Source organism: Propithecus coquereli, unplaced genomic scaffold (assembly GCF_000956105.1).
Source record: "Propithecus coquereli isolate 6110/MARCELLA unplaced genomic scaffold, Pcoq_1.0 Scaffold496, whole genome shotgun sequence".
Lineage (NCBI taxonomy): Eukaryota > Metazoa > Chordata > Mammalia > Primates > Indriidae > Propithecus > Propithecus coquereli.
Genome location: NW_012150796.1, coordinates 1,431,282 through 1,448,026, shown reverse-complemented (window position 1 = coordinate 1,448,026; position 16,745 = coordinate 1,431,282). Strand labels below are relative to the sequence as shown.

Here is a 16,745-nt window from a genome sequence, read left to right as displayed (position 1 = left end):
TTCATATTAAGTGTTTTTAACCACAATTTTTTAGGAAAATGAGTTTCTTTCGCGGAACAGTATAAGTGCTTAAAAATGCCATCCTCATCTTTATTATTTCTGTTATTCGTGATGGTGAAATCTTTTTCATTCATTTTCACAAGTTTTGACTATATTTTGATATGCATTATCCTAAGTCCAATGTTAAATTCTGATTTAGGCAATGATAGGTAAAGATCAGATTTTATGTTATTCTGCCATGTGTAATTCTAACAACTCACAAATGCTAGTTTTTAACTCTATAATAACTTTTAAATTTTGTTTTGGTGTCTTTACTTTTGCATAAAAAATTTTGTAAAAGTGGAAAGAGATCTTAGTCTGAGGATACCAGTACCAGTCTGGAATTTTCAAATTTCTGGTCTGTCATAACTTTTTATTTTTTTAATTTTTATTTTTTTATAGACAGAGTCTCACTTCTCAGGCTGAAGTGCAGTGGCACAATCATAGCTCACTGTAACCTCCAGCTCCTGGGCTCAAGCGATCCTTCTGCCTCAGCCTCCCGAGTAGCTGGGACCCCAGGCACATACCACTACGCCTCTCTAATTTAAAATTTCTTTTTAGAGATGGGGTCTTGCTATGTTGCCCAGGCTAGTCTTGGACTCCTGGCCCCAAGCGATCCTTCCACCCCAGCCTCCAAACTGCCAGCATTTCTCATAACTTTTAACAATTCGAAATTGTTGAAAACTTAAGGAGCTGATATCTTCTGATATGTGAAGGGCTTTCCAAAAGTAAAAGTGGAAATCAGTTTGTTTATTTATCTTTTTGTTGGAGGGAAGAACCAGAAGCAATGAATGATGCACAGATTTGACCCTGTATGAGGAGAAGCATTTTAACAATTAGGACCTGGACTGCTCTATGAGTGATGAGTTCACCATCCTGGGGGTGAAGAAGGGGAGCCTGAGTGATCATTGGCTTGGGACACTGTAGAAGGAATTCCTGATTTGAGAGGAAAGCTGTTCATTCTGAAACAAGGTGGGACAAGGTGGCACATGGCTTGAAGGAAAGGAATTGGTCACTTTATAAACAGTTGTGGCCAAGCTCCAGGACACCCAGAGTCTTCTTGTATGTTGTTGACCTGAGACCTTTTCTCAGCCTGGGCACAGACCCTCTGGAGCAGATAGTGCAGTCTCTGTGGGCCCTGGGCATCCTGGAGCCTTTGATTTCTGGGTGGGCTCAGAGTTTTTGCGGTTCTGGCTTCCCCTGGGCATGAACCATGATGTTTTCATCATGGGCCTCAACAGAAGGGCAATATGATTTCACCAGGAGGTCTTGTACGGATAGCATCATCCTTTCTGGCTGCCCCTTCGTATATTTGGGGAATTTTCTCTGTTATGAGTACTGGCCAGAGACCAATTCCATTGGCAAGGCCAAAAATGCCAGAAAAATGGCTGCCAACTTATTAATAATGATATGATACCTTCTTATTACCAGGAATTTTCAGTCTATATACTCATCAAAAGTGCTTTCTCAGACTTGTTTAGACATATATCATCATATATCACTTTCGGAAGCATAAAAAGAAAAATATTATCACAATAGATTGCCTAAGGTGTTCCTGGAACTTCTGCTCACCCAAAGTGTGATTTTTTAGAGTCCTTGACAAACATTCTTTCCCCACACAACATTCTTGTCTGTTACTAACTGGCTTTGGTGATGGAGCATTTAAGAGAGGGTTTTACTATTGTCCCCTGAGGTTTCTTCCAAGTGCCTGATAACCAGCTTTTCAAGCTGTGATGCTAACACTTGCTTAATCTTACCACAAGATGTTAATGGAAGATTCTCAGACAACAACCAGAGCTCACCTTCTTTCCTCAGATGGACCTTGAGATGGCTTGCGGACAGAGCTGTCTGGGGTTGCAGTTTTCCATCGTGCCAATGGGAGCATCCGCCAAGTTTGGGTATATCCAGGAGATGGCAACTGCCATGTCTGTTACCTGGACAACAGCAGCGATAAGGCACCATCTCCTGGAAGATGCTCCTGATTTCAAAAGATGTTAAAAGTGAACAAAAATGTGTATAAGAATCGATGCAATGTGGTCTTTCCTTTTCTGTGTAAGTTAGCTGATTCCTGTTTACTTACAGCTAAGAACCTTGACTGATACACTCTCTGACTCACACAGTCAAATTAAACACTCATCATACCTAGGGCCTTAAAATCAAACTCGTTTTGAGATGTGGTGCTCAGAGGATCAACACTGTGCCCACCTGCCCCCTTTCAGACTCTGCCATCTAAGGCAGGACTCCTGGCTGGTGCTGGGTCCCCACTCTCCATCTCGAGGGGATCGTGTAGGGCATGGTGACCACTTAGTCTGCTCAAGCAGGTGTGTCACAGTGGCCCTGTCAGCTGACTAGGCACGGCAAATTTGGGCTTCTTGCCTAAATTCCACTGATGATTTTGGAGAGATTTCAATAGTTGATCAGCTTCTGGCTTGGGACAATTGCTGCGTGCTGAGCGTGAGGACCGTTGCTTAGTTCCTCTGTCACTATTTATTTGAAACCCTCCGATTCTTTCTTTACTTTTGGAATGTCTATTTTTCACGTGTGTCCAGAGAAATCACTTTGCCCCTACCTCATCTTTTGCCTCGGGGAACCTGTGGCAGAACGAGGTCATTTGTAAGCCATTTGGGGGGCTGGACATTCACCTGATCCAAGATGCCTGGATGTCTGTGCACTGGCCCTCACGGGGCTGCTGTCACGCTGTTCTGAGAGATGACGCTGCCGATCAGGGCAATGGCTGCTTACTAACATGCGCATTACTAACATGCGTGTCACTAAGTCATTCGACAGTTCCCATCAATTGAAAGACACCAACACAATGTAAATAATGCATAGCCAGGTGCGGTGGCTCACATCTGTAATCCTAGCACTTTGGGAGACTGAGGCGGGAGGATCACTTGAGGCCAGAAGATTGAGACCAGCCTGGGCAACAGCAAGACCCAGTCTCTACAAAAATTTAAAAAATTAGCCAGGTGTGGCTAATTGCACACCGGCAGATCTAGCTACTTGGGAGGCTGGGCTGGTAGGCTCACTGGAGCCCAGGAGTTCAAGGTGAACCTGGGCAACAAAGTGAGACCCCATCTCAAAAACAAACAAACAAAAAAACAACCCTATAATGTAATTCACTAGATCAACAGAATAAAGGACACAAACCAAATAGAACTGTCAATATATGCAGGGCCAAAAAGATAAATGGTAACACATATTCATGAAAAAAAATCTCTTAGAAAAGTAGCACCAAGGAGTATTTCTCAATAACATCAAAGGCTGTACAAGGCTGCTGGTTTTCACCATTTCTATTCAACATTGTACTAGATCCTAGAAAGCATGGTAAGATAATGAAAATAAATATGAATTTGAAAAGAAATAGTGTCAAAGTGCATAGGAAATATGGTTGCCTTAATAGAAAATCCAAAAGAATGTACAAATAAACTGTTAGGAGTTAATGAAAGAATTTAACAATGTTGCTGTACACAAAATCAAAATAAAAAATAAACTGCATTAATATAGTTCAGTTAGGGTATCAAAAAACTAATTAGAAGATGTTCAGCTGGGCATGGTGGTGGCACCTACAGTCCCAGCTATGTAGAGGTTGAGGCAGGAGGATCGCTTGAGCCCAGGAGTTGGAGGCTGCAGACTGTAATGATGCCACGGCACTCCAGCCTGGGTGACAGAGCAAGATCCTGTCTCAAAAGAAAAGAAAAAGAAGTCATCTAAATGTCAATCAAAACAAATGAGAACAAATAAATTATGGCATACACATTACATGGATTTCTAGACAACAGTGAAAATAACTACACTGGTCAATGTGGATAAATCTCATAAAAATAATGTTGGTTAAGAAAAGTAACCCACAGAGGATTATATACAGAAGGATATCGTTTATATATGCTTTATGCAAAACAGACCAGTATTGCTTAGCGATACATACATATGTACAAAAATTATGAAGAGAGGTGTTGAGGTGATGAACATACAATCCAAGGTAAGGGATATTTCTGAACAGGAAGGGATGCAGGTAGGGAGGGTGTACAGGAGATTTCAAACTTTATTAACAGTATTTTATTTCCTAAGCTGGCGTGCGCGCAGACGTTCGTGCTGTTATTCTTTACGCTGCACGCCGCATCGGGAAGAATTTTTTAAATTACAACAAACAGCCAGTAGGTGGCAGGGAAAGCTGGCTATTTGCTGTGTCTGGCAGCATAAAACTTTCCTAATCACATAAAAATAGTGCCTCCTTTAAAGACACCGATCGCATATGACACTCCCCAAAGTAAAATAAATCAATCAGGGAAACCATTGTTTGCTCGTCCATGTGTGTCTGCTTTCGGGTATACGTTGTTCCTAAGAATAACACGGTGGTCTTTCTTTCAGAACCGAAGAGACTTTCCAGTGGGGCAACCCTGGCTTTTATTCTCCTAGTGCCACAACTGCAAAGCTTCTGTGACACAGGCTGTCACTGCAGGGTCCTGACAGCAGAGGGTCAGCTCAGCACGTCCTGTGCGCAAGCGTGGGAGCAAAAGCTGCGGCCGTCTCGTCCCCGCGAGCTTCTTCCCCTCCTTGGGTGCAGACCCTCAGCCGTACAGAAATGTCCTTTCACGCCCACCCGGAACAACTTTCTTCTCGGTTGGGGGGAACCCAACTGCCACAGAAATGAAACATTTATCCTGCTTTATGTAGAGCAACTAAGCAATACCGACCAGCTCTATAAAAAAGACCCGTCTGCACGTTTTCCTAGGTAAAACAGCGATCCTCTACCCGAGCGTTACTCTATTTTCTCCCGGAGCAGGGTTAGAATATTGAGGATCATGGTCTTAAGATACGTTTTGTGGGGCTACAGCTATTTGAAATGTGTTTTAATTGGTCAAAATTCAAAATCAGGAGCACCGACATCAAATTAAGATTTTAGGTTTCCCTCAAACATGGGACATTCTGGCAACACCATTCCATGTGGCGGCCCTGTCCCTGGACTGGGCGTGTGCAGGTCGCCTCACCCAGCCCTTTTCCTCAGGGTTATTCCCTGTTTGGTCTTGACAAAGTTTCTCTCCTTAACCAAACTCAGGCCAGGTCCTCCGAGCCCTTTCACCGCGAGACCCCAACCTCGGCCCAGAAAGAGCCGAACGAAACACTGACATCATTTCCGTCCGCTCAAGGCCACATCCCTAGGGTGACTCCAGCCTCCCTTTAAAGCGCCGGCCTGCGGAAGCTCCAGGCTGCTGAACGAATTCACTGTTTGCTCCAGCCAACGCCTGAAGACAGGGGCCCTGTCCCCAGCCTTTGTGGGTGGGCAGGACCCTGACTTGGACAAGTTCGGCCCGAGTTCCCCGCGGCGGACTCCTCCCTCGGCGGCGCTGCCGGCTGAAGCCTGCTCCCGACACCAGCGCGCGTGCTCTTCCCGCCCCATGCATTTCTCTGTGTCACCCACCTTCTGTCTCTGTCGCCCAGGACGTGAGCCCCTTGAGGATGCCAGGTCAGTATTTCCAATCATCTGTTTTGTTGCCATTTTCTTAAAATCATTCTTATCATACTTTTTTTTTTTTAAACAGCTAAAGGGAAGAAAGTAACTTAGTTTTCTTCTTTCCTCAGACACATCACCCACATCAGCCCAGATAAATGACTGGGGCAAAAATCTCAGTCAACGGGGGTTTATTGAGCCAAGACTTCGAGGACATGTCTGGGGAGAACATGACCGCAGAGAAGCTGTGGCTATTTTTTCTGAAGGGGACGTTGGGACCTTTGGCGTTTTAAAGGCATATAGAGAGAAGGAAAAAGGCAGGAGAGGTGGGGGCTGACGAGGTAGTGGCTGCATTTCCGGGAGGCCCAAGAAATCTACATTCTACATAAAATAAGGGAGTGAAGGAATCATCGGTTACGTAGATATCCCTGGCTAAGTGGAAGAATGTCTGATCCTGTCGTTTCCAGTTTTGTTACCTGTAAGATAAACTCACAATTCATTAATAACGCGGAATCGGACAGGCTCTAGTTTTCGGTGCTAGACACAGCACAACCGCACGTCTGCGTGTATGGGAGGTTGGCAAGAAAGTCCCGTAATGAGTGAGCTGTGGGCAGCTCTTCACCGTGCCTGAGGCTGTGGTTTTCTGTTTACACCCATGAGCTTCAGAAGCCTAGGTTGCCTGTATTCTTTTCTTCTCCGAAACTTCGAGTAAATTCTCCACGAGGATGTCACAAACTCATGGATTTGCTGGAAGGCTGCATCGTCTATAGAAATTTATTTTTTTCTACATATGTATAATGCATAAAAACTGCGATACTGGAGGAAAGTAAGTTGTATCATCACTAAATAGGACATTTACAGAAAAAAGTACTCAACTGTTCGTGTTACCAAAAACTTGGCACTTGTCCTCGAGGCCACATTAGAAGAATGAGAACAAATGGTTTGAGGAGAAGGAAAAAGTTTATTACTGTGCCGGCAAAGGAGGAAAAATGGTAGACCTTCTTGACTCCTAAGCAGAAATACAGAGCTTTTAAAGGGAGTGCCTTCAATTCTAGGTTTTGTGGTTAACTATTCTAATTGTCTCATCTCTGCCAAAGACAAAGCCCCACTGGGTCCACCTGGGGACTGGCACTGGCCTGGGACAAGAACAGAAGGCTTTCTCCCTGCCCCTCCCAACCACTGGCCTGAGGCAGGGATGCAGGTTTCAGTTTCAAAAAGGAGGATGTTTTAAAGAGACAGAAAATATTTTTGCCCTTTTGGCAGGCCCTTCCGCCCGTTACATATTCCCGCTCTCAATTTTACACTTCCGTACAGATGGAGGAGGGTGATTACTCTGTTACATTAAGGTGTTGAAACCGCCCTTTACAAATCGACAAAGGGGCGCGAGGCGAGAGCTGTGGGAAGGGCCTAGACTGAGGCCCAGGCCTAGCTGGTGATGTCAGCCACTGTCCCGTTTGCTCTCTGTGGCTGCTGCCTGGGGCCACACGGCTGGCGGTCACAAAGACTCTCAGCTTTCTCCGCATAACAGCACCGTTTGACACCTAAAGTAGTTTCTGAGACATCTTCCAGGCCCCGCATTCCAGGGAACAGCTGACGCACACTGGCGGCCCATACCAAGAGCTGACTGAGCCGGTATTGCGACCCCCACCCAAGAACCGACCCAGCAAAGAAGACAATTTCTACACCTCCATGGTTCCGCGCCGAACCCAGCCGAGGAGCAGGCCCAATGGCCTAGCCTTTTGCCTACCACGCTGTCTTTAAAAACCCTTTCTCCCAAATTTTCCGAGAGATGAATTTGAGAAATCACTCCTGTGTCCTCGCATGGCGCCTGCGACATTAACTCTTTCTCTGCGGTGACCCTGCTGTCGCAGCAAATCGGCTTCTTGGGCAGTGGGCAGTGGACCCGGGTGGGCGGCAACACTGGGCGTGAGGGTCCCTCTTTCCTCTTCCTGCTCACGTGTATTTTCTGCACAAACGTGTAGTAGCAGTAAAGTAAGGGGGAAACCAATAAAAGGTATTTGAAAAATGCAAGTGACCAAATTATACAGTTGTTATTATTGTGGAAACTCTGAACACATTACATAGATATTTAGAAAAAGACTTCAGAGGCAAACTTTTGAGGGGCATTTTTTATTATAAATTTAATATGGTTGATTAATGAAAAATCACAATGAAGTACCAAGAAAATGTTTGTCAATATAAAAATTTTAGCAGCATTTCCATAGTTTCAGGCTCTAACATTAGTCGTACTTCCTCCCTCCCACCGTCAAAAAAGAAGAGAACCCAACGGGATTACAGTAGAACATCAGGACGTCCAGCTTAGCGAAGGCCTCAGAGAAATCCTCAAATCCAGTGTATTTTCTACCATTTCAACTCTCTTCCCCCGCCCCAAATTTCTACAACGTCAAAGCACATAAAAAGCCTCATCTGCTTTAACATTTGAAACGAGAACTCTGTTCCTCAGGCTGCAGGGAGAACAGGGGTGAAAACTGAAACTGGATTTGGTACGAGTGCTCTATCACCCGGCCTCCCAGCCGCACGTTCTCCACGCTGGTGACAAGGGAAGGCCACCGCAGGGCTGCGCGGGATCCGCCACGTGGCGGCGGCGGCGGCGCTGCTGGTGGGTGGGGGCCGCAGCGTGGCGCGTGCCAGGCACTCGGTGGTCCTGCTCCCCCGGGAACGGTAGTGATCCATGAAGAGGGAGCCAGACAACATGAAAACGTAATACTGGCAAACTATTCCCCTGCATCTTTGGTACTTTCCAAAATTCTCTGATCAAAAAAGTATAAGGGAAGCACATCATTAAAAAAATTACAGGTTTAAGTATTTACAAAAGCAATGATGATATATTACAGAATAATCAATACACAGTATATGAACAAACGCCTCAGTGAAAGCACTTGTGACCTCGTCCCGGCGCTGTCTGACAGCGCGCCGACCGACGCCCGCTCCCCAGGCTGGCACCACGTCCGTGTCTCACTCGATTACAGTATATCAGAAGGGAAACGTATCATTTCCCAATCAAAACTTTCCTTTTGAAAGGCTCTTAAAATTTGCCACTGAAATCGTTTATGTACAAGATTTACGGAATATCGAATTCTAGGCAATGATCTCCACTCCCGTTTTGCGTATGTTTGAAATAATGCTACCTACTCTATGTATACAATATATATTCAATATGTAAGTAACCGCACCACTTTATGTCACCACGATACCGTGTAATACATAGTGTTATGTACAGCAGTCAGGTTAGCTCTGGAAGGAGAATCTCCGCAGCCTGGTGAGTGGCATGGCGGGGAACCCCTGAAAGGGATGTGGAGAACTGGTCACGAGGGAGCCACGCGTGGCCGGGACGTGTGCACACACCTCCCACGCACCCACACCAGACCATCCCTCCAGCTGTTTCCGGCTGCAAGAAGACGGGTCACACGTATGGCAGGACCCCGTACATAAGGAGCGCCATGATGGCCGCGCTGAACAGCCCCGCCACGGGCACAGTCACAAACCAGGCCACGAAGATGTTCCGGAAGAGGCGCCAGTCCACGGCCTTCCGAGAGCGGATCCAGCCCACCGCCACCACCGAGCCCACCTGCGGGAGAGAGGCGCACAGTTACAGGTGAGACACCAAAGCTATGTTCAACCCGTGTAAACGGGTTCATCTCAGAAACAAGCTACATGATAAAAATGACCAAATCTTTCCCCTAAGTTTGGTAAAGCTTTTAAAATAATTTAGATTCCAGGTTTAATTGTTTTAGGATTACTTTATTCAGTGTATAGTTCTGATGCACTCGTCTACCTATATCCTGCTCTATTTGAGTGGAAGTTAGGCCAATTAAATGTTTTCTATTCTTGCTAAACCTTATAAACGAACTATGAATGTCCTTGTTTTAAATATTCCCTCACAGCTTATTGCTTATTACAATATGTGAATCTGCTTTTCTTGCATGATGAAATGGCAGTAATGAACCCTTCCCTTAGAATAACAGAATCCGGAAATGTGGGAGCTGGAGAAGACCTTTGGAAACCTCTAATCCAGTGGACTCATTCTCTCACAGGGTAGCCGGGATCGCCTTAGGGCGTGGGAGGAGAGACTGAATCGGAGGCAGGTTGAGAACTAGAACTCAGGCCTCCTGACTTTAAACTGGCTTTCTCCACCGTCCCTGCAGCCCTTAGGCTTCAGCTAATGAGAATAAATAGATGAATAAACAAATAAATAAATAAAAAGGAGCATAAATATTAGGAGCATAAATATTATTGAATCTAAACTGTCAATCATGACTCACAAAATTAGATACCTGAAAATCAGAATGTTAACCCTGATTCCAGTATTTTTCTAAACACTTGCAGTTTATTTATTGTTTGCTGAAATTTTAAAAAGGAAAAAAGATATAACTGTAAGTATCTTAGAACATTGAAATCATAAGCAAATACAGTAACCATAACATGTCACATGTCACATGTCACGTGGGGACTGGTTAAGCTCCAAGAGAGTTTAGCAGGCTGCCCCTTGGTCACATGCAAGGTGGATTTTGAAGATCTCCATAAAATATGCTTCATCTTTATTGAGCCCCAAATACTTGAGAATTAGCAGTGGCCGATGAGGTTCAAACAGGAAAGGCGATTTAAAGCAGCAGAGGTCTAGCCGTAGAAAAGTAAAACCTAACACTTTAAATTTTATCTGGAAGCAAACTAGAACACCAAAACCCAGCAGCACCTTTAAAGGCAAAGTTAACCTGATGCTTTGTCAGCTAGAACTGTGATTAACCCGCAATTCCGTACATCTCCAGGATGACAACTAACCACCTGTGTGGGGCCAGCAAAATGAGGATTTCGCTTCAGTTCTTTGGCTGTAATCGTGTGCTGTAGGAACATGATGATCCTCAGCAGTTCATAGAACATGCCGGACATCAAGATTTTCCTACGGCAGGAAGATCAGCTGGGTTCCTTCTGTTGGTCAAAAACAGGCAAATCCACAATCCAAGAATTGGATTCAATTCTTCCATTCTTCCGTCACGCGCCGTCTCTCTAGAGCACTTCCCTTCCCAAGAGCTTTTGGTTGTTCTGGACTCTCAGTTCCAGGTTTACCTTTGCCTCTTCCTTTCTTCAAACAATTTTTTAAAAAAAGGTATATCAGTAGCATAACAATACTATTACAAGTTTGTGTAATCAGAGGGGTAGACAATTACCCAGAACCCACTTTTGTCACATTTATATATTGCTTTCTGGTCTTAAGTATACCTTTATTTGTAAATAATAGGGTACACTACTATTTCCTTTCCTTAAAAGAATTAACATTATAAGCATCTTTTTACAATGCTGCGCAACGTGTATGATTATCATGTGAAATGGTACACCTTTTTGGTGGATGTACCTTAATTTACTTAATCATTTCCAATTTGCTTCCAATTTTTCCCTATTAGAAAAGTTCCATGACTAGTATATTCATTCATATAGCTTATATTTAGGCTTTAAAAGTAATATTCCCTGAAGTTGATGATTAAAGGAGAACATTTAAAATATACCTTGAAATAGTTTGAAACCTGGAAAAAAGCTGCAAGAACTCCCATATATCCTTTACCCAAATTCACTCGTTTTTATAAATTATTACTATTATTTTTAGAGACAGAGAGTCTCACTCTGTCACCCGGGCTAGAGTGCAGTGGCACAATCATAGCTCACTGCAACCTCAAACTCCTGGGCTCAAGCGATCCTCCTGCCTCAGCTTCCCGAGTAGCTGGGACTACAGGTGCTTGCTACCATGGCCTGCTAATTTTTAAAATTTTTTTGTAGAGATGGGGGTATCACTATGTTGCCCAGGGTGGTCTTGAACACCTGGGCTCAAGCGATCCTCTCACCTCAGCCTCCCAGAGTGCTGGGATTTACAGGCATGAGCCACCGTACCTGGCCTACTGTATTTTTTTTAGACTCCTTGATTCAATTGTTACTTAAAAGAGCATTAAATGATGTCCAAGAGGATACATTATTTCAATATATAATTAATTTCTAGTTTACTTTCATTGTGATTAGAGATTGTGGTTAACATACTTCTGTTTTGAAAATTATCATGGTCTTTTGAATTTATGATGAATTTCTATAATGTTTCCTGACGCTTGACAAGAAGGCATATGATCAGTAGGGTAAAACTTTGATACTTACTTAGGAATTATACTGCTCTAAATATACTGCTCAGATCTTTTGTATTTCTGCGTACTCTTTCTCTATGTCATCTGTCATAGGCTTAGACATACTAATTTCTGAGTTCTGACAACTTTATATATTTAGCGATATGTTCTTTGGATCATATTAATAAAAATCCAGAGTATGATGTCTTCACTACCATGTGTTTTGTTGATATAAAATGATATTCTTTGCTGTGTTTTCACTTCCCTTTAATAAACTGAGTGTGTTTCCAGTTTAAGGCCATCTTCAGGTACTAATAGCAATAGAATTATGGAGAATTGGAGAGCCGGACTGCAAGAATTACAAATTAAATTAGAAATTATAATCCTTCCTTTTAAAATCAGTAGTGTTTCCTATATGCTGATACAAAGTTCAGCAATGATTATGTCATCAACAAAGGCTGACAGCGCAGGTGATCCACAAAAGGGGATAATCTCAATCCGCTCCAACACGGAATTAAAACATTTGGGTAACATTACTCCAGATTCCTCTCAACAGCTCACAGTGCATGCCTGCATTCAGTAGTGGTCACTACGTGTTGCATGTCAGGGCTAAAGACCAAAGTTGATTAAGGTTCGGAGAATGGCAGAATAATTAACGAATTATTGAAACATACATCTGAGGATACTTTTATTTCTAAGACTAGTTTCTTTAATTAAGGCTTTTGATCTTAATTGAGGTATTATCCCAGGAAAATATCTAATGAGCTGAGTCCTCCGATATGAAATACAAAAATGCATAAACTGAAATACTCATAGAGAGCAAAACTCATAAAGCAAATTGTCACACCTTCTGGAATAAAATGTGATGACTGCTCTAATTATTCTTTTTCTAATTATACATTCACCGTCCATTTGTGTCACATAATGGGATTTCATAAATGTTTAAAATAGGGGACAAGAAAATTTACACACTTAGCTATGTACACTTAGAAGGAAGCATGAATAAAAGACATCTACCCAGATAAATTCAAAAGCTCATTTTAAACAATAGTTTCCATCTTTTGTCCTGCCAAGATCCAGATCCCAACTTTTGCCCACCTTCCAATGGATGGCTCTAAGCAAGAAACTCACACATCGAACACAAGATAATTATTCCTGAAAATCTCATGTGATTCAGCTACGATTTTATGTGGCCATGAAGACCCTTCAAATGTTCCCACGTTCATGGCTTCCCTCACAAGGGGCTCCATTCTTTTTTCTCTTTTTTATTTCAGCATATTATGGGGGTACAAATGTTTAGGTTACATAAATTACCTTTGCCCCCCCCGAGTCAGGGCTTCAATCGTGTCCATCCCTCAGACGGTGCGCATCGCACTCACTACACGTGTATATGGCCACCTTCTCCCCCCTCCCACCTGCCTGACACCTGATGAATGTTATCACTATATGTGCACTTAGGTGTTGATCAGTTAACACCAACTTGATGGTGAGTACATGTGGTGCTTGTTTTTCCATTCTTGTGATACTTCACTTAGTAGAATGGGCTCCAGCTCTATCCAGAATACAAGAGGTGCTAGATTGCCGTTGTTTTTTATGGCTGAGTAGAACTCCATGGTATACATATACCACATTTTATTAATCCACTCATGTATTGATGGACACTTGGGCTGTTTCCATATTTGCAATTGTGAATTGTGCTGCTATAAACATTCAAGTGCAGATGTCTTTTTTAATAGAATGCATTTTGTTCTGGATAGATGCCCAGTAATGGGATTGCTGGATCAAATGGTAGATCTACTTGTATCTCTTTAAGGTATCTCCATATTGCTTTCCACAGAGGTTGTACTAGTTTGCAGTCCCACCAGCAGTGTATGAGTGTTCCTATCTCTCGAGGGCCCCATTCTTAACACCATCCCATGGCTTGCATAGTTCATCCTACGTTTGCCATTTGGAGACCGCTGCATGCAGAGGAAATAAATGTGATGTGAGAGAGTAAGTGTTAGGGGTGATGGCCCTTAGCACTTCTACTACTTGGGCTTTGATGGGATCATTTGCTCTCTGACTGCACTGCTAGTTCTTCAAAGCCAGGACTCTGTCCTTAGCTCCTGCAGTGACTAGCTCTGTCCAGAAGTCCATGATCAGTGATATTGGACAAACTGACTACAATCCACATCTGTGCTGTTTCCTTTTTTTTTTCTTTTCTTTTTTTTCATTTTCTTTTCCAAACCAGTTTCAACTTGGACACATCTGTGCTGTTTCACCTCCTTTATAGATGACATACCACCGCAGTCCCATGGAAAGAAGTCAGGGTTTAAGTGCCAACGAGCTATCCTAATAATACTTATCATTAGCTTGAAGGAAATAAAACTTATCATGGATATGTAGATATTTTAGGATAATGATAACATATATTCAGTAAGGTCCCATACAAAATGGATAGAAATCCCTTAGGAACACCTCCTTATTATGGTATATATAGAAATACAGTATTAGGGAAACAACACAAAGATAATCTAAGAGTTTTGTTTTTTTAATACAATTTTTATACTTTTTATCTATTTCTATGAATTGTATTCTAGAGTTTAGTATTATTAGCACAATTAGTATTGTCAGTTTTAACACTTTATACATTAGTATAGATTCGATTGTTAATGCAGTTAGGTAAGTAACAGCAACCTAGAAAAACCAAACTTGTGCTGATTTTTTAAGAGATCTTTCAACTTGCATGAAAGAGTTTGCTTAAGTGCAGGGTTAATCATTAAAAAGACAGTGTTACATTTATTTAAAAACAGTCCAAAGCTGGGTGTGGTGGCTTACGCCTGTAATCCCAGCACTTTGGAAGGCCGAGGTGGGAGGATCATGTGAGGCCAGGAGTTCGAGACCAGTCTGGGCAATGACCCTGTGTCTACAAAAAATAAAAAAAATTAGCTGGGCATAGCAGCTCGTGCCTGCAGTCCCAGGTACTGGGGAGGCAGGAGGATTGCTTGAGCCCAGGCATTGGAGGCTGCAAGGAGCTATGCCTGTCTCAAAAAAAAAAAAAAAAAAAAGAAGCAATGCAAAAGATTATTTATGCCTACAGAAGAGTTACAAGCCTAAACCTATTTCCTTGGGAACGGACATATTTAGCAACATGCATTTCCTCTCTGTTCCCACATGTCACAGTGAATTGAAGTGAGGTGAAGAGGGAAGATGGCACTTTTCATTCTGTATAGTTTTGCACTGTTTGGAATATTTCAGTGAACATGCACTTCTTTTGGTAATTTTCAGACAACCCAAATTAGCAAAGTAACAGTGAGTGAGTAGCAAGTCATGCTGCCTCCGCCGGTGCCTCGGCGTGGCCGCTCCCTGCCTGCGCAACCCCGCGCGTTACCGAACCTTCCCCTGCCTCGGCCTCCGCATCTGTGAAGCCAGGGGGCCATTCGAATTCTCTTCCAACGGTCCTCGGGAAGATGGGCTGCTGCAGACGCCTCCCCGCCGCTGGGCACCACCACTGCGACCAGCGCGACCACAGTCTGGAGGCCGTAGCCTGAGGCGGAGGTTTGAACCCTGGCTCTGTTGCATGCTGACTGCGTGAACGTGAACTCGGGAAAGTGCCCCAACTCTGGGAGCCTCGCGTCCTCATCTGCGAGCTGGGAACATCAGTTCCAAGGCACGGGGCTGCCAGGCGCCGAAGGACGCATCACATGTGTCTAACACGCTAAGCACAGCGCCTGCCACTAGTGAGCAGGAGTCATTTTTATAATGGAACTTTGTAGAAATTGAAGTTTTTCTATATAATGTAGCAAAAAAGGAAAAGTGAAATTATTTCCAGTGAGGCTGATTCTTTACACCAGAGTCCCAGCCTCGTCTTACTCGCGCCGCCGCCCCCCGAAATACTCTCCCAGGTGCCCCCTGACCTCAGCACTCGAAATGCGCAGCCATCTGCATTGACTTGGTATTTGTTTATAAACATGTGGGTTGGAATTTCAAAATTGTGGGTAAGTAAATGTCACTGGCTGTGTCTGCCTCGGTAGCTGTGTTCCTCCTGGCGCGCAGACACACAGGAGGTACAAATATGTTTTCCTGAAATGATATGAATGAACGAACGCGGGAAAAATCTGGAAGTGGCTTTTGATTTGTTGAGGCTGGCGAGCATTTCTGTATGCAGGAGGGCACTGTAGATATTTAGGGTTACGTCCAGACACCGGCAGGCCTGGCTCCGCCCTGCCTGACCTTGGCTAACTCCCTGCAACTCGGGGAGCCTGTTTCCGCTTCGCCAACCTCAAGGTTCCTCCTCAGCAACGACGCTCCCCACCGGGACCCGAGCTCCCTCCTGCGCAGCTCCGAGCTGCAGAGCCCTCGGCAGCGGTCCGCACTAGGAATCACCCTTCAGGTGGAATTTTCTCTAAGGCAACAGAGTCACTCTGGACATCACATAAGGAAAAACACTGGGGCAACTTGTCTTCCGACTCCACTGAGGTGATTGCTGTTTATTTCTATTCCCACTGTCAACTCCCAGCCCTGCAGCGGTGACACCGAGTGGCGTGCCCCCGTGTGAGCCCACGAACACGGTCAGTGCACACGTGACTTCATTGCAAAGTCCACCGTGGAAGCAGCGAGAGGAACAGGAGCCAGGGCGAGGGGCACACGTTCAAGGAGGCAAAGCCCAGCCTGGCGCGCGGGGAACGCAGTCTGAGGGGCGCGTGTCGCCGGCGGCGGGGACCTACCTTGCAGTGCGTGGTGCTCACGGGAAGGCCCACGTTGGAGGCGATCACCACCGTGAAGGCCGAGGCCAGCTCGATCGTGAAGCCGCTGCGGGAGGGAGCACAGGAAGACACATCACAGGCGCCCTTTGTGTCAGCCTCCTGCGGGGGCCAGACTCTTACTAGAACATTCTTTGGGTCAATTGTTGACTGCTGACGGGGCAGGACCAACTTTAACACAATGGCCACAATTCACACCAAGACTCCGCACTGTGCCTGCGCAGCCTGAGCGGCTTGCTTTTGTGATATGTTTTCAAAAACCACACACTGTAGTAACTGGGTCAGAAATTCCTGCTGTGTAGTAATGAGAGAGTAAACTGGCCGTTTCTGAAGCAGCACAGGAAAAACTATGCTCCCATTTAAAAAATTGTACTTATCACAAAAAAGTGA

General features: G+C 44.3%; 1 protein-coding gene across 1 annotated transcript in view; it reads right to left on the bottom strand.

Moving 5' to 3' along the window:
• Nucleotides 1-8,594: 8,594 nt before the first annotated feature.
• SLC20A2 (solute carrier family 20 (phosphate transporter), member 2) overlaps nt 8,595-16,745 on the bottom strand; it is a 95,654-nt gene continuing 87,503 nt past the window's right edge. Inside the window, exons 16-17 of the mRNA XM_012655979.1 lie at nt 16,320-16,404; nt 8,595-9,080 (exon numbers count right to left, since the gene is read on the bottom strand). Coding sequence (XP_012511433.1) covers nt 8,916-9,080; nt 16,320-16,404 — 250 coding nt within the window. The 3' untranslated portion in view covers nt 8,595-8,915. The remainder of the gene's footprint in view (nt 9,081-16,319; nt 16,405-16,745) is intronic.